Source organism: Myxocyprinus asiaticus, chromosome 48 (assembly GCF_019703515.2).
Source record: "Myxocyprinus asiaticus isolate MX2 ecotype Aquarium Trade chromosome 48, UBuf_Myxa_2, whole genome shotgun sequence".
In the NCBI taxonomy this organism is placed as follows: domain Eukaryota; kingdom Metazoa; phylum Chordata; class Actinopteri; order Cypriniformes; family Catostomidae; genus Myxocyprinus; species Myxocyprinus asiaticus.
The window spans coordinates 247,043-266,122 of NC_059391.1; the positions used below are offsets into that span (position 1 = coordinate 247,043).

At 37.7% G+C, this 19,080-nt stretch overlaps 1 protein-coding gene across 1 annotated transcript; it reads left to right on the top strand.

The window, feature by feature from the left end:
• Window positions 1–690: 690 nt before the first annotated feature.
• On the top strand, window positions 691–18,446 carry LOC127437579 (60S ribosomal protein L27a). Its single transcript, XM_051692591.1, has 5 exons — window positions 691–759; window positions 1,069–1,132; window positions 1,228–1,303; window positions 1,848–2,022; window positions 18,277–18,446. The coding sequence occupies exons 1-5, from the start codon at window positions 757–759 to the stop codon at window positions 18,403–18,405; spliced, it is 447 nt and encodes a 148-aa protein (XP_051548551.1). The 5' UTR covers window positions 691–756; the 3' UTR covers window positions 18,406–18,446.
• The last annotated feature ends 634 nt before the right edge of the window (window positions 18,447–19,080 follow it).

Below are 19,080 nucleotides of genomic sequence, written 5' to 3' on the forward strand. Positions count from 1 at the left end.
GCGGTTGTTGCAGTAATAAGCTAATAAGGAAAATATTTGCTTTATTTCATTTCCTGGAGCAAGATTTTTATGGTCTTCTTTATTTGGAAGTATATTTTGAGACAAAGCATGAGAAATACAAAATAGATTTTATCTCAATAACAAATTTAAAGACGAATCATACTAAATATTGCATAGGATTTATCCAGACAAACATGTCTTAAACTGAACATTTCATATGCTTGTGAATTCTCTGAAAGAAACAATTCTTCATTTGTTTTATAATTGTATGTGTTTTGAAAGGACTTGGAAACTTATTTGAAGAGACAATTTGGATGTGTGATAGTGTATTTGATGTGTTTTATTTTGAAGATGATTTTTTTGGATGATAAGAATTTAAAGTAGCCTACAGTTTTATTTTAAATTATACATACACAAGAAGAAGTGGGCTCATTGTTAATCATATTTCTATCATTTTATTAATTACTTTAACCCTTCTGAAAAAAAAAACTGAAAACATGTAAAAAAAAATGCAATTTATGTAAAAGTGTAGTTTCTGGCAACATTAATGATGTTATTACTGTGAGTGTGACTATGTAAAAATACCTCTTGTTCTTGTCTTGTGGCATTGAATGAAAAAAATTTATAAATACATAGTGCATTTCTGTCCTCCTGTCTGCTGGCGGCGCACTCTCGCTGTAATCTCGCTCGACGGGCGCGTCATGCGTTATCTCGCGAGATCTCAACGCTCACTTCCTCTTTGCGTTGTCTGCCGTGATGGTGAGTATTCATGAAGAGTGCTCTCACTGTAATTAAAACAAGAATCCTACTCAATCCTTTAATATTTTGCGTCAAAAGAGATGTATAACATACCAGAGTTACTCCATATGTGTCTACGCGTCATTATTTGCCTGTATTGTGTTGATGTTTTCAGAGGTGTGGAGAGTTTGTTAGATTTGTAGCCGCGTCTCCTTAACGCTGCATTGTGTCAAATGTTACTACACTGTGATTAAGATATCATAATGCATAAATATTACCTTCTCTACTTTAAATATATAAACTTGACATAAATGTGGGATTTCTTCACAGCCGACCAAGAAGACCAAGACTAGGAAGCTGCGCGGTCACGTCAGCCACGGGCACGGGCGTATTGGTCAGTAAACAAGTGAATATTTGTAGAAATCATAACGAAGGCAGTTTCTGTCATGTTTGTACAAAGCAGAGTTTCACATGCTTTGTGTTGTGTAGGCAAGCACAGGAAGCATCCTGGAGGTCGTGGTAATGCCGGAGGAATGCATCATCACAGAATCAACTTCGATAAATAGTGAGTATTAAACATTAATGAAACTTCATTGGCATTGTTAATATGTGCGCGAGTTCTGTAGATTTGAACCGGACTGTATCTGTCTGCACTCAGTATGGTTGAAACTTCAGCTGTTGTTCATCTTGCATTCACACATTGATCGCGTCCAGTCAAATGAATGTCAACAGACACATTTACATTTTTCTGTTTCGTTGCATATTAAACTTTGAATCTAAGGGTTATTTGACCAATATGAGATCGAAATGGCACTTAACCTCTTGACTAAAATTATATTTGGATCATCTTGTTATTTCACACCAAGTTATAAAAAATACAAATGAAAGAGAAGCTGCATCATGAGTTGTATTATTTGGAATAAATGGTTGATTTACTGAAAACGAAAGCCCTAGTGTTCGACTGCATATCCTGTTGCCTTTTATTTGTGACCAGCATGCAATACTTATCATTTATGAAGTGACTCGACCCTTGTGATTAATGTGATAGACCTACTCTTGACATTTGCTTGTAGAGCCATTGTGAATGTGAACGCATGTGTCTGCTCCAGTCATCCAGGTTATTTTGGTAAGGTGGGCATGAGGCACTATCACCTGAAGAAAAACACTGTCTTCTGCCCCACAATTAACCTGGATAAACTGTGGACGCTGGTCAGCGAGCAGACGCGAGTGAACTACAGCAAGAAACCTGACGGACCAGCACCCATCATAGATGTTGTGCGCGCTGTAAGTAACTTCTGAACAAAATCTTATGAATGAATGAATGATCATCTGACGGATCTTTGAAACATGTCCAGGGTCCTATGAAATTTTACAAATTCTATTTTTTCTGAATTCTGTTTTTAAAGTGTTTTATTTTTATTTTTAACCTGTCTAATCAAATGAATTAAAGTCAACATGAAACAGAAGTTGCGACTGACTTCGGTATTGTGATTTATTTCCAAGTGAAACAGCTTATCGAATAAGAAAAAATTGTAGGGTGGGGATTTTAGTTTATCCATTGGTTGTTGATTGGATTGTGAAAATATGGCCATTGCATAGTGGAACAGAGGCATATGTGAATGTGAGTTTGCAGTGGACACACACCCCTACCACTGTGCTGCTCGAGTCAGAGCCGGTTATCCGTGAAATTGAGCAGCGATCTCAGCGCATTATCAAACTGACAACATAAAGGCACGAGTACATTGCGGTCTTTACTTACGAAAAGGCTGTAGCCGTTGAAAAACAAGTGAGTAAAAGAGAACCATATTTTAACATTTAGAATCGCAATACATTACACCAATCAGCCACAATATTAAAACCACTGACGTGAAGTGAATAACATTTATTATATATTAGGCAGCAAGTGAACAGTCAGCTCTTGAATTTCATGTGTTTGAAGCAGGAAAAATGGGCAAACGTATGGATCTGAGCAACTTTGACAAGGGCCAAATTGTGATGGCTAGACGACTGGGTCAGAGCATCTCCAAAACGGCAGGTCTTGTGGGGTGTTGCAGTGGTTAGTACCTACCAAAAGTGGTCCAAGGAAGGACAACCGGTGAACCAGCAACAGGGTCATGGGCGCCCAAGGCTCACTGATGCGTGTGGGGAGTGAAGGCTAGCCCGTCTGGTCCAGTCCCAGAAGAGGTACTGTAGCACAGATTTCTGACAAACTTAATGCTGGCCATGATAGAAAGCTGTCAGAACACACAATGAATCGCAGCTTGCTGCGTAGCTGCAGAGCGGTCGGAGTGCCCATGCTGACCCCTGTCCACTGCCGAAAGAGCCTACAATGGGCACGTGAGTGTCAGAACTGGACCATTGAGCAATGAAAGAAGGTGGCCTGGTCTGATGAATCATGTTTTCTTTTAGATCAGGTTGCACCATGGGAAGAAGGCAGGCCTGCGGAGGCAGTGTGTTGCTCTGGGCAATGTGCTGCTGGGAAACCTTGGTTGTTACTTTGACACGTATCACCTACCTAAAAATTGTTGCAGACCACGTACACCCCTTCATGGCAACGGTATTTCCTGATGGCTTTGGCCTCTTTCAGCAGGATAATGCACCCTGCAAAAATTGTTCAGAAATGGTTTGAGGAACATGACAGAGTTCAAGGTGTTGACTTGCCTCCAAATTCCCCAGATCTCAATCCAATTGAGCATCTATGGCAGGGGTCAGCAACCTATGGCACATGTGCCAGCACCTGCATTCCAATATGCATCTTGATGTAAACCTCATGATCACGCAGTGTGATTTTCTTTAGCTGAATGGGAGACCTAAACAAAAAGTTAAAATGTGACGAGATTACAGTATACCCAACAGACTCGCGGAGCGCGTGCAAGCCATTCGCGCATCACAAACTGGCAGTGCTTCAATTTTGGTTAATCACGTGAGTAAACACCTGCTTTGCTTCTGTCAGTCTGCGCAGGTGACAGACTACATTCCGTGTTTCATTTAGTTCTTTTTTGCTTTCAGAACAACACGTGATGTAGTAAGGAAAACACCGCTATTAATCCTTGAGATTTCCAATCCAGCATACAGTTACATCCTCCTTAAACAATGGTCACACTCAAAATCACATTAAACGATTAAAAGAGAAAACAATCCCACATCATGGGGTTCAAAATCTGAGTTTATTCAAAATATAAATTAAACCTGGAAATAAAGTTTTAGGATTTTGTAGGTGCGATTCACTGAAATGGGCTAAATAGTTGATCAGCTTGTAATGCCCGAATGGCTTGTACGCGCAGCGCAAGTCTCATCACACTTTAATAGTGTTTAGTCTCCCTTTCAGCTGATGAAAACACACTGCATAATCACATGGAAGGATTACATCAAGATGTAGATTGGAATGCAGGTGCGAAAACTTCATATAAATAAAATGTATATCTCTCGCTATTGCTTGCGTGCTAGTGATTACCCCTCTGTGTGATTTCGAAAAAAGTATGACATAATATAAGAAATATTTGTTTCCACAATTTCGTGATTAGTAATCAAATAAGCAAATTTGTGACATTAACTGTTTTAACTCATTTTGTACAAAAGGACAAGTTTTCTTTCATTAAAGAACTCAAAAATCATAATCATGGGGTTTTGCACAAATTTTCACTTAAACCGTTATGCTAATAATATTTGTAATGAAAAATAAATTAGAAAAATGCAAAATAGAAAAAGTTTCAGAAGTGGACTCCAACTTTGTAATATCACATACATGGGCATGTTGTGGGGGGTTGGGGTGTTGGCACAGCCATTGTTTAGGAAAATAAACGATGGCACTCCATGTCAAAAAGGTTGCCATCCCCTGATCTATGGGATGTGCTGGACCAACAAGTCCGAACCATGGAGGCCCCACCTTGCAGTTTACAGGACTTAAAGGATCTGCTGCTAACGTCTTGGTGTCCATGCCTCGTTGGGTCAGAGCTGTTTTGGTGGCACAAGGGGGACAATATTAGGCAGGTGGTTTTGATGTTGTGGCTGATCGGTGTATAAAGGGGAAAAAACACTTGTGCTGTTCATCCCAAGATAATTACATTCAAAAATATAAATAAACTCAGGCATCCGAAGCGTTGTATTCATTAGTGATCACCTCAGCAATTCAGGTGTAAAATGTCTCACAACCGCAAATTCACCGTTATTCCTCATTCGAAATGTAAATTCAAGCCAGCTGACCCTTAACCAAGGAAGTTTGGTTTAAAGAACGATAGTTTTGAAGGAAAACAGACAAATACACCTTGCCAACTTCACGAACATGTGATTGACGTTGCTTTCAACTTTATGCAAGGTTGTGGTATTTATAAGAAAGGGGCAGTGTTTAAATGTACTAAATGATTAGAGAAGTCTTGCATACGTCACCAGAAAGACGTCTGTCATTTCACCGGATCTAGCTATTACATTTTGATTAAAGATCACAAGGTCCAAAAAAATAAAACATTTGCATGGATGAATCGTTCACAATAAGATCAAGAACATGCATTTAGAAAATAGGGTGAATTTTCATTTCATGCCAACATTAAACCCCGTCTTCACCTGGTCTTAAGAATATTCTCCTGAGATCACTTGCATTTGGATTTCTAGTGGAAGGGTCTCTCTTTCGTGATCACATTAGATTCATGATACCAAAGTTTCAGTAGTACCAGTAAACCAATAACCATTAAAATTTCAGGGTTCTCAATACTAATTTCCTAAAAAAAAAAAAAAAAAAAAAAAAAATCCCAGTGATATGGTTAAATATCAATGTAAATAAGTTAAACAACTGCATGTGTACTTGGTGTTTTTAATTAAGCATTGCTTCAAAGTTTGTCAAAGTACAGCCTTATAACCCCCCCCCCCCCCCCCCCCCACAACAGAGCATCACATTATAAATGAAAACGCTGACAACTATTCAGTACAACAGCACTCTAGCTTGAGAGAGCCTATTGCTTAAGCATTAATATAATTATTGTGAAATGTTTTTTTTTTTCAATTAATATTTTTGATTCATAAACTTAACAAAGAAAAACCCACAACATATAATGAATCAATCACATTTAACATTAAACCCCCACTATAACCCCTCCCAATCACCCACCCCACCCTGAAATATAAGTTTTAGTGAATGTTACATTGTAATGTACAGTATTAACATACATCTGTTGCAAGTTAATAGTTTGTGTGTTTTCACACCTCTGTATAAACAGTTGTTTAAATGACCCAGTGCGCTTATTAATGTAAGAAATGCTGTGGTTTTAATTATATAAACATAGTCTGCAGGCACTATGTGCTTTACAGTGAATAAGCGCTCAGTTCTGTCATCTGTTACAACACGCACTGCACTGCACGTCTGATGCTTTAAATGCTGTGATTTTAGTAAATTAGGGGCTTCACAGTATTTAACTATAGTGGAGTTCGCAGCACATGCAGACAGTATATTTAATTGCTTCCTTTTGCAGTGTAATAGTCACACTAGGACCTTTTTACGGTTCATTGTGCATTAATTTTTCCCCAAACATGTCAAATTCATGTGAGCGTTTGACCGTGGGCAAGAATCAAATAGAGTCTGTGCTTGATACTACTGCTGAACAGTGTTGGGTAACATTACTTTTAAAAGTAATTCGTTAGAATATTGCGTTACTCAAAAGTAACAAGTTTGTATGGAAAGTAAAGCGTTACTTTTGCGTAACTTTTTTTCTCACAGCCACTTTCTCTTCTGCTATGCATACCATACAAATAAACCATGCATTGCATACAAGAGACATTACAGGTCATGCTAGCTACTGTACAACACTCATGTCAAAACAACATGGTAAACAAACAGATATTTAGAAATTGGGTCTTCACGTCATATTTATAATAAAGAAACAGTAACACGAATATGCATGATTTGTTTTCCATCAACATGGCAGCCAATATAAATAATGAAGAATAACCACTGTCTTATATTAAACAGCAAAGTCCACCACTTGAACCTGCATCGTATGTCATGTGCTGTGCCCATTGACAATATCAGAGTCAGCTTAAGATGTTTTTCAAAATTCAGGATAAAATTCAGTGGGTATTTCCAGCCTGACATGTTCAAGGAATAAGTCTGATGAATAAATGAATATTTTTCACTTAAGTGATCTCAATGCACGCTTGTTTTGAGTTTATCCACGGTGTGTACAGATGCCACAACTTCAAAGGCGCATGTTGATACAACTTGAATGGAATAGTTTTTAATGCTAACAATGTCAAAAATGGTTTGTTTCATGAATCAAACTACTTTTTTATTATAAAACAAAAATGTAGAATCTTTTTAGAAAAGTTTTCTCTGCATGCACAATCGAGGTAGAAGTGACTTGGAGTCACTGATCCGGATTCAGCTTTTCTCATCCCATTCTTCCAGTTAAGTGGAGCTGTAAAACGGAGCAGTTCGGCTGCACAAGTCGGTGAATTGAGCGAGTATTTCACCCTGTGCATCATGTCGTGGCCAGTGGAAGACTAGTCTTTAAATCCCTCTACCTTTCTTTTTTTGATGCAGTGTGTATTAACACAAATCATCCGTGTTACAACCGAATGTTGACCTCATATTACCCTAAAACACAAAATGCGCAGCACGTTAGGGAGTTGATTGAAAGGCGATGTCTGTACATTAGGGCTAAAACGATTAGTCGACGTTATCGACAACGTTGGCAATAAAAAATTGCAGACAAAAATTTTCGTTGTCCAATAGTCGTTTGATCTTAACGTAACAAGATCATATGAAACTCTAATGATTGCACACAAGAGCAGCACTGCAGCTCGCGCCTGACTGAGGAGAGGAAGAAAATACATCTCACAGTCCAGACGCACTCTAAACTTTCCAAACAGCTTCAGGTGATGTAGATCGCAAAGTATGAGGGAATTATAATGCAAAAATACAAAATAAGTAAATACAGAAGCACTCTTGTTGTGGAATAAGCAGAGCCGGAGCTGACGCTCAGCTTAAGCAAAACTTGCGTGTCGAGCATCTTTAAAAGGAAACACCCCGGCGTTACATCTTTAATGCAGTTCTATTTAATGCGTTATAGCTATATTAAAGTTAAAATAATAAGGAAACTGGCATTTCTCTGTGCGGTCAGTGCCTCTTCTATGAGTTGCGCGAAGTGTCCCGATCTAAGGGGGAGAGATTGAAACTGCACCAGGCTGAGGTACACTCTGTTGCGGGGACGCTCATCCCTCGAGTATTAATAAGAGAGAGTTTTTGTTTTTTTGTGAATTAAAGATGGATTGAAGTGAACAAAAAGGTGAGAGAGGGTAGGCTTCGCCCCATTATACACTGCAAAAAAAAAACAAAACATTTTGTTTTGGCTTGTTTTCCAATATAAATATCTAAAACTCCTTTAAAACAATGTACATTTATTTTAGCAGCTATACTGCAGAATAATTTTTTTTTTTGTTTTTATCTGAGAATGTTGAATATAATATTAAAAATACAAATATTTTAAAATATCTAAAAATCCTTTAAAAAAAGATGCATTCACCTGAGCAGCATATAAGATGTTTAGACTTGCTTTTAGAGAATAGATCTTGAATATAAGTGTATTTTGTCTTTACTGCACTTGCAGAAGTATAACCAACTGAAAAAATACACTTATACAAAACACTTATATTTAAGATGCATTCTCTTAAAGCAAGTCTAATTATCTTATGTTACTTCTCAAGACAATGTATCTTGTTTTAAGGATTTTTAGACCATTTTAAATGGGAAAAAAAGACAAATACACTTTATAACAATAGGATTTTTTTGTAGTGAAATTTTTACTGAATTAAACAGTGTTTTTTCCCTTTAATTTAGTGAATGTCATTTAGAGGTATTTTTAAAAGATGATTTTGTCCTTTATTGTTATCAAGCACGTTTAATACAACCTTTTATGTCGGGGCACAAGCTGAATAGTCGGTTTAGAGCGAATGATTAACCGTTGCAATAATCGCCCGAATAGTCGAATAATCGTTCTAATAATCGTTAGATTAGTCGATTATCAAAATAATCATTAGTTGCAGCCCTACTGTACAGCCCTCTACATTGCGAGTAAATTTCGCATTATGTGACCAAAAAATGTCTGTTATTAGCCACTGGCAATTAAATATTAATATTTAACTCGCCAGTGATAGAGTTGTGTAGTGTTGAAGCACCGAGGCCCTTTTACTGAATAAAAAGCAGTTGATTAAGAAGCTGGATTCAGCCTCGTCTTTCCCTGCATGCTGTCTCATGAGCGTGCAGGAAAAAGCACTTGTTTCATTCAGTTGAACTCCGAGCATCTCGGGAAGTCACAAGCAACTCCCTTGAGAGCGTGTGAAGATGAACCACTTCTCAAGCACTCTGACTTACACGCCGTCTACAGAGGCTTTTAACGACATATCAATTACTGTCATTGTATTACTGCATAATAATAAACTGTGAAAAGACAAGTGCAGTTAATACCGATTACTGAAATTTAATCTAAGCATAATTGCAAGGTTTCGAATAATAGTTATTTTAGTGCAGTACCTGTATTTGCTGAGGTCATCCGTGTGCTCGTCATCCGTGTCCCTGCATGTTGATATCGGCCACACTTGATGAAGATCTGTGAAGTTCTCATGCTTGTTTGTATCCGCTTTTTCATGTTTTCAGATTGGATGATTATTTCCTTTTAAAGCCGCTCGTAACCAGTAAGTGTGAACTCTTGTTTTAGCTCAGTTGTTGATTGACAGGTGAGGGTTGGGGCTTCACTGCTATCTGGGATGCATCAGGACGGATTACCGTTTACACCTCAAATGTGATGGTCACTTGGCTTTTTGGCTACCTCTGTTTGTGGTTTTTGTGATCTTAAAATGGGTCATAGAACTAAATGAAAACAATTATTTTTTCCCCCATTGGATTATTTATCAAATGAAGTGATTCTTTAAAGATCCTCACAGCACAATCAATTTATATGTAAATAATTTTAATATAGTAATATATCAAAATATTTTTATTAATACATTGAATATTTAATATTATTAGCGAAGTTGTTGATTAACACGTGAGTGGGGCTTCATTGCTGTTTCTTTCACAAGAAAACCTTGACACAAACGAGTCCTTTTTACTTTCTGCATACTAAGCAATTGCCATTTTTTTTTTTTTCTCTTCCAGATACATGATTTCAATGTTTGTGCACACCTTCCGCTTTTTTATATGGCAAGCTTGTAAAATCACCCCTCCGTGACTCTCTTGTGAAGGGTAAAGCGCCGTTTGACACTGGCGTTGAGTAGAGTGTTGACACTTCGACTCAACTCATGGCAAATGGGCTTTGCAATGACGAAAGGACATTATTGAAACTATTGTAGTCTTTTCTCATAAGTCATGCTCAGTTTAAATACTGTAGGAAAATAATAGATCTGCTTTGTTGCTATAACGCTTAAACTTTTTTTAACGTACTGAAGTCAGCAGATTTGTGGAGAATGTAAGGACGTTAATGAATCTCTATTATTATTATTAGACTTATTGTTTTTATTAAGATGAAAAGTCATGCTCAGCGGTTCACAAACTGAATTAAAATTATAGATCTGCTTTCTTATGATGCTTAAATACTATAAAGTCGCTTGCTAAATTTCAGTCATGAACGATGATTCAGTGACTCGCTCATAGCCTAGAAGACGGCATCTATTGGCATCTCCAAAAGAGCTGAGTTAGTAAGTTGATGAAACCGAACAAATTTGTGAATCGGAAGCAAGCCACACAAAATTACCCATTATTTTTACAGTTAATTCTGCACAATTGTGCAGTTAGTTTGCTGTACTTGAATCATTAAATCTCTGGAGTGGTGCTTTTTAGCCTATTCTTTAAAAAAAAATATCCCTGGAAAACATGTTCGTGGACCAGTGATTTCTCACCTTTTTTTCTCGCCTCATGAGTTTGCATCCCTGATTTTATGATAATGATTCTAGCAATATCCTACAAGCAAAAGTGCTGTTGTACTGAATAGAAGTTTATCAATGTTTTCATTTATAATGTGATGCTCTGTTGTGCAGTACTTTATTTGACTAAAATAAGAGCAGTGTTGTGAGGATTTTTAATAAAGCACTTCATTTGAATAAAAAATAAATTTGTTACAAACTAATTGTTCTATTTTCATTTAAAGTTTGGATTCATTTGACTAGACTTTTGATTATGAAATTGAATTGAACTTTAAAAAAATTGCCAGGCTTTCAGCTGTTCAGAGCGGATCACATCGTGGATTTAACAGGGAAAATTAGAGGCGGTGGAACATGCTTTTATATCAATCTTTATAAAGTTCCATTACCTTGTTACGCAGGTCTTTTGACAGTTCTTTTCTGCTCCCCATGGCTCAGTATCTAGCCTGCTCAGTGCATCCACGTGAGAGCTAACAAACTTATTGACTATTTATACACCGACACTAATTGCAATTTAAAAAGCCACAGTGTTGGAAATTAACCTTTAATTGCCATTTAAACCTGTATCACCTTGTGTGTCTGTAACAAGGCCAAACATTCAAGGGTATGTAAACTTTTGATCAGGGCCATTTGGGTGATTTGTTACCATTATGATTTAAAAAGGAGCCAAACAACTATGTGATGATAAATGGCTTCATATGATCACTATCCTTAAAATATTTTTTTTTTGCATGATCAGTCATATTTTCAAAATCAATGCCAAAATTTCACAGTTTCTGCCAAGGTATGCAAACTTTTGAGCGCAACTGTATATCCGTTTCTGTGAGGATATGTGCATTCCTACTAGGACTTATTTAACATACAACAATGACAAACCGTGGTTTACAGTACAAATCGGGCAGCTTCATCAGGCCAAAGAGGATGCTTACAGAGGTGGAGATAAAGTCTTGTACAATCAATTTTTGAATAAGGAAAGCAGAGTGGCTAAAGGAATCTATTCTGATAAGCTGAAAAACAAGTTTTCAGCTAACGACCCTGCATCACTGTGGAGTGGCCTGAAACAACTTAACTACAGGACATCCTGCCCCCAACATTGTAGGGAACCAACAACTGGCTGACGACTTGAATGTGTTCTACTGTAGATTTGAAAGGCCCAATCTCACACCCCATACCTAATCTGATCTTCACTTCCCACAAACACCAACACCTACTGCAACCCCCCCCCCCGCTACTCAACCCGCACTTAAGATCTGTGAAGAGGTGTGCATTTTCTTCCGAAAACAAAAGACAAGGAAAGCACCAGGCCCAGACGGCGTTTCACCCGCTTGTCTAAAATACTGTGCTAACCAGCTGGCCCCCATTTTCACACTGATCTTCAATAGATCACTGGACCAGTGTGAAGTCCCATGCTGCTTCAAACGCTCAGTCATCATTCCTGTCCCAAAGAAACCCGAAATCACAACAGTTATTGACTACAGACCCATCGCCCTGACGTCTGTGGTCATGAAATTATTTGAGAGACTGGTGTTGGTCCACCTGAAGGACATTACTGGACCCTTTCTAGTAGGGGTGCACCGATCGATCGGCCACCGATCGGAATCGGCCGATATTCGTCTTAAATCTGTGATCAGCGATCGTGCCTGGATTTAGGGCCGATCTTTTTTACAGCACGCAGGGAATCACACACTCTGCTACTCTAAAGAATGAGCGCTTTCTCAGCCCTTGATGCATGACAAAATGGCCTCTGGAGGGTGAGTTGTTGGCAATTCTAAGCATTCACGAATTTAAATTTTCAGACATTATGTAATTCAGATGAATATGCCGGTTTTTAAAAATGTGTAAGAATTACACGTATGAATATTAAGCTGCCCATTTTCTAGAGTGATTATGGTAGTAATTCTGACTCGTGTGAGCAGGAAGAGGATAAAGAGGCTGCTTAACGGGTATAAAAACAAATTAAACAAACATGCAAATACATGACGCGAGTCGTAACGATCAGACATGTTGAGCTATAGAGACTATTTGAGCAATCATGAGCGCTTTCAGCTTCACAACCTTCAACATGAGCGCGCACTGTGTCAATCAAACATGCACGCTCTGCAGGTGCTCTCAATATCTCATCAGTCACTCATCCCAGCACTATTCTGTGAGGATCCTAATTTAAATCAGATTAATGTTGGTCACAGTACCACTAATAACAGATATAACTGTTCAACATTCAATAGCGACACCACATCTTGACACATTTGCTTAATTAGTGATTTGTGATACAACAAGACACCAAAGACCGTAAACAAATCAGATATTAATGATTTCTCTCTAGAGCAGTTTTAGAGCTTGTAATGGATATATTTTTCTTATTTTTGAATGTATCTCTGCGGTGTGTGATGCTCTCATGGTTTTTACTGGTTGCCAGTATGTCACAATGACTTTTTGATATTGACAACATAACTATTAATAACTGATTTCAATACAAATAAATGTTAGCAATTCACAATTAATGTAATTTTAATGTAGTTTTGGTAACACAATAAAAAGGTCTCAATTCTTTAACATTAATGCATTAGGTATCATGAACAATGAACAATAGATTTTTACAACAATGTTAGTTAATAAAAATACAATTGTTCATTGTTAGTTCATAGTGCATTAATGTTACTAATACAGCTTTTGATTTTAAAAATGTATTGTATATGTTGTAAATAACATTACTGTAGTTAACATGAACTAATAAACAATGTTAAATAAATTGAAACTTTTTGTAAAGTGTTACTGTAATTTTACTGTGTGAGGCATAAACATAACTGCAGCATATAACTTGCAAAAGTGCACTTTAAAAAAAAATCTGTATTGGCCGATCTTCATGTAAAAAAAAAAAATACAATAAAAATAGATCTTATCGGCCTCAAATTTCCTGATCGGTGCACCACTAGTGCTTAATATGCAGTTGTTGCCTCTAATTTCACATAGCTACAGATATATATATTTTTTTCCATTTAAGGCCAGTTTGGCCTGTAAAAGAGCAAATATCGTTTTGATTAACTTTCATTCATTCTTGTCTGTTGCTTAAAGAAAAAAATCGCCAATTGGTATCGGCCCATTTGCTTGTAGAAAATCAGCAGTCAGAATCGGCCATGAAAAATCATGATAGGTGCATCCCTACTTTCTAGATCACCTTTTAATTTGCTTATCGAGCAAACAGGTCTGTGGATTATGCTGTCAACATGGGATTGCATCATATCCTGCAACATCTGGACAGACCTGCAAGGATCCTTTTTGTGGACTTCAGTTCGGCTTTCAACCCCGTCCCAGCTATTCTCCAGACTAAATTACACCAACTCTCTGTTCCCACATCTGTCTGTCAGTGGATTACCAGCTTTCTGACGGACAGGCAGCAGCTAGTGAGATGGGAAATTCACTTCCAGCACATGTACAATCAGCACAGGTGCCCCCAAGGGATGTGTGCTCTCCACACTACTCTTCTCTCTGTATACAAATGACCAAGGACCCTTCTGTCAAGCTCCTGATGTTTGCAGATGACACTACTGTCATTGGCCTCATCCAATATGACAATGAGTCTGTATACAGAAGGGAGGTTGAACGGCTGGCTCACTGGTGTAGTCAAAACAACCTGGAGCTGAACACACTCAAAACTGTGGAGATGATTGTGGACTTGAGGAGGAACACCCCTACATTGACCACCCTCACCATTCTAAACGGCACTGTGGCAGCAGTGGAGTAATTCAGGTTCCTGGGCACTACCATCTCACAGGACCTGAAGTGGGAGACCCACATTGACTCCATTGTGAAAAAGGCCCAGCAGAGGGCCTTCGCCAGTTGAGGAAGTTCAACCTGCCACAGGCGCTGCTGATAAGTTCTACTCAGCAGTCATTGAGTCTGCCCTCTGCACTTCAGTAACGGTCTGGTTTGGTGCAGCTACGAAATCAGATATCAGAAGACTACAAAGGACAGTTCGGACTGCTGAGAGGATTATTGGTTGCCCCCCTGCCCTCCCTTCAAGAACTGTACACTTCCAGAGTGAGGAAAAAGGCTGCAAAAATCACTCTAGACTCGACTCACCCTACCCACTACCTTTTTGAACTGTTGCTTTCTGGCCGACTCTACAGATCTCTGAGCACCAGAACCGTCAGGCACAGGAACAACTTTTTTCTCTCAGGCTATCCATATCATGAACAGTTAAAACTGCCCCATTGAGCAATAATTATGTGCAATACACAGTTTAGTCTTTTTATATTTATCCAACACATCCTACCTCTTCTGCCATTACATTCCCTTACTGTATATAACAGATCTGTATTTGCACTACGTGTGTGTGTATATAGAATACACAAGACAAATATACTTATTACATTTTTTTTTTTTTTTATTTGTTGCTGTATTGTATTGTTGTGCACTGGAATCTCCTGTCACCAAGACTAATTCCTGGGGTGGCTGTAGTGGCCCGAGCAACTGCCCAAATGAGCAACGGTCTACCAGACCTTCGTTATCATTTGTAATCAGTCAAATATTTCTCTGTTAGCACATGTCATTGAACATCTTCAAATAATGTCTTAACATTTTTTTTTAAGTAATATGTAATAATGCCTTCACCAAAGTGGCATTCAACTGATCACAATGTATAGTCAGGACATTAATAATGTGAAAAATTACATTTATAATTTGAATTTTTTTTTTCAGAACGTCTTAACCCTTGTGCGTCAATAGAAAAATGTTACCCGGAGGACAAAAATGTCTGCTTCAAAAGAACTGCTATAATATTATATATTTATTATTATTACATTCAATGAGTTAATTTTTTTTAACCAACATCAGTCCTGATCATAACTACCAAATATTCATTCATTTTAACCCTTTAAATGCCACGTTTTTTTACACACACAGATTTCTCAATGCACACTTACAAAACACACTCTGACATCCATACCAACACACCCACAACATTTTAGCTGCATCATTTATTCAATTGGCCTGCAGTGCTCCATAATACAGCAAACAGTAAATAGGAAAAAAGCATGTATTTGCTCCATAGGTTAAACATGAGAAAAATGGCACCATCTGGTGGAAAATATAAAAAAATTTACATTTTCAAGCCGGGGCTCTGGAATGAAAGCATCATAATATAGAATTCATGATTTTATGCTTTAATGGCACTGGGATCAAATATTGCAGTTTTAATGGGTTTCAGTGGGGACATTTTTGTTACAATGAGTGTAACTATTTTGTGTACACTCTGTATTATAGGAACGGAGGTTGAAATATCAAAATCCCTCACAAAATACACAGCTTTGGCAAAAATTTTGCCGTTGCCATTAACAAAGCCAAAATGATTGAAAAAACAAAAATGAAAGACAAAAAAATGTCCCGAAGGTCGCACAAGGGTTAAACTACAGAGTTCTCATAAAAAAATCCTCCACGTGCAGCAATGACAGCTTTGCAGATCCTTGGCATTCTAGCTGTCAGTTTGTCCAGATACTCCGGTGACATTTCACCCCACGCTTCCTGTAGCACTAGGCCTTCCACATCTCTTCCTGTCCTTGTTAGAGCCAGTTGTCCTTTGTCTTGGAAGACTGTAGTGTACACCTTTTGTATGAAATCTTCAGGTTTTTTGGCAGTTTCAAGCATTGTATAACCTTCATTCCTCAAAAAAATGATTGACTGACGAGTTTCTTTTGAAAGCGTTTTCTTTTTTGCCATTTTGACCTAGTATTGACCTTAAGACATGCCAGTCTATTGCATACTGTGGCAACTCAACAGCAAACACTAAGACGATGTTAAGCTTAATTTAACAAACCAAATAGCTTTCAACTGTGTTTGATATAATGGCAAGTGATTTTCTAGTACCAAATTAGCAATTTATTATGATTACTCAAGGATAAGGTGTTGGAGTGATGGCTGCTGGAAATGGGGCCTGTGTAGATTTGATCAAAAATGACTTTTTTCAAATAGTGATGTTGCTGTTTTTTACATCAGTAATGTCCTGACTATGCTTTGTGAATAGTTGAATGCCACTTTGGTGAATTAAAGTACCAGTTTCCTTCCGAAACGGCAAAATCTGTACATTATTCCGAACTTTTGGCTGCCAGTGTATGTGCGGTGGCGCAGAAACTCGCATACATGCAAATCAATCTTTTCAACTTTAAAGTTTGAATCATTTATGGCAATAATGAAAACATGGACTGGTACCAGGAAATACAGGTAAAAGTGAAATTCATAATTTTTCTTCAGTTGTCTCCACGGAATGATTATTAGGCTACTGTAGATTTGATACATGAATAGGTTACTGATTTAATGCTATCAGACTTAAGGTTTGTAAATTTAAATGAGAAATTTCTCATCCTAATTTTGTGTTCATTTTTAAAGGGCGTATTAAGTTATCCATAAAAGAGCAGTGATTTGTTTTTCTCTCTTTTGCTCTAACGTCGGGCCTGCATCTTGCAGACAGCTGTCCTGACATGATTGCAAAACAACAAGTCACCTTACTATCTACTTATCTATTAATATCGAATGGTAGTGTAGCCTACTAGCTCACCTTTTGCTGCACTACCATGTTCGCATAGCACATTCTTGTGCTTTCTGGCAATGTGACGCATTCTAAAAGGTATATTCGCTAATTCTCATGGTCTCTCCACACTCCATTTCGATTTCCTCATTCTTAACTTTGATTTATACTTTGCACGTATGTAGGCTATAAGGTTTGCAACTTCACTCAGTGTTTAAACTCCCTTAGGCCTATTGTTTATTTCGCAGGTTCCCAAACCAGCATATCACGAAGCGCATTCTGGGTTGAGCGAGCGGCCTGAGCGAACAGAGTGGAATCTTCACAAAGGCGCTGTCCGCTCAGGTGGAATTATCACAGCTCTGCTCGCATGCTCTGCCTTATACAGAATTACTTCATGCAGTCAGTTCAAATATACTCTTCACCATAACATTGTGCTATCAAATAGGATTACTGTTTGTTACCGTTAAGTCCGTGGTCACAACTCGCATCCCTACAAAATGTTTCATCAGTAAAAACATTGTCAGTGTACTGGACAATTTGTATGGCAAATAGTGTTAGAAAGTCATTTATTTTCAATTGACATTTTGTTAACTAATGAATAGAATAAAAGCATATTGTTTCACGCTCGGACTGTTTATTTGTATGTGCAAGCAAATGTTATGTGGATTATTTCACTTATTTATTTTTTTATGAAACATAAGCAAAATATGTAAAACCATTACTTGAACAGATGCTCCCCATTAAAATAAGCCCAAATACAATATGATTCAGTGCTTAGATCTTGAGGTAATCTTCATGGAGTACCTTCATACTGACAGTGAGAGAAGGAAATTTGGAGACTCCCAGGTCCTCATTCCTCAGTACTGAAATTTCAGTGGTCTGTACCAATCCAAGTGAAATTTGGTGATTCCTGATACCACAACAAAACATTCAGAAGTTGTAAGGAAGTTGAACGTAAAAATCAAGACTGAACATTTTCTTCTGCAGGGGTCTATTATTAAATGTACAAATGGTTTGATATATTGGCAATGAGAGTGTCACATAATGAAGTTAAATTTCATGTTTTCACTGCAAATGTCTCCGTAACGCTGGAATTGCCCGTTTGTCTTTTGTAGGGCTACTTCAAGGTGTTGGGAAAAGGCAAACTGCCCAAGCAGCCCGTCATCGTGAAGGCAAAGTTCTTCAGCAGAAGAGCTGAGGAGAAGATCAAGGGTGTTGGAGGAGCTTGTGTGCTGACTGCATAAAACCCCTCACCTTTTGCTAAATAAAATAAAAGTTCATCTGGTGTTCTTGTCTTTGTGTGAATGTCAGACTCAACTTGACATTTACTGTTTTCACATTTGACATGCAGGTAGAGTAAAAGTAAAATTGTGTGTTAGAGTAGAGCATGAATGAGCTAGTAGTACATGTCACTCAAGAAGTTTGAACATGGAAACTTGTGGAAAAAATGTCAAAATATGAAGTTGCAAGAATTTTTTTTATTTTTTATGTATTCACAACTCTTACTGACCAATATTGTTAAACAATTTAAGCCTTTGCACTCCTGTTGGATGGATCAGATTACAATAGCATGCTTTTTAGTGTCTGATGGAGACGTGACTAAATGTACATTTTCAGAAAGTGTTTTTATAAAAACCTGTTCCCTTAAATAGTTTGTTAGCTGAGACCATTGTCTACAAATATATTCAGTTCAAATTAATTTGGTATTAAAAAATAAAAACTTGTCCCTTATCTCAAGAATCAGAGTCCCCACCACTGATTTAGTGGTCCCATGACTGCAAGGATGTATTGGAAAAAAATTATAGTTGCATTTTTTTACAGAATGTGTACTTAATTACGCTGTAAGTATAATGAAAGTACTGAGAAATAGAAGGTAACTACATGTACTTAATATGGGTTAAGGTTAGGTGAAGGCAAAA

Coding starts and splice junctions, on each gene's coding strand:
- LOC127437579 (XM_051692591.1), top strand. Junction 1,133..1,227: donor CCACGGGCACGGGCGTATTG/GTCAGTAAACAA, acceptor TGTGTTGTGTAG/GCAAGCACAGGAAGCATCCT. Junction 2,023..18,276: donor TCATAGATGTTGTGCGCGCT/GTAAGTAACTTC, acceptor TGTCTTTTGTAG/GGCTACTTCAAGGTGTTGGG.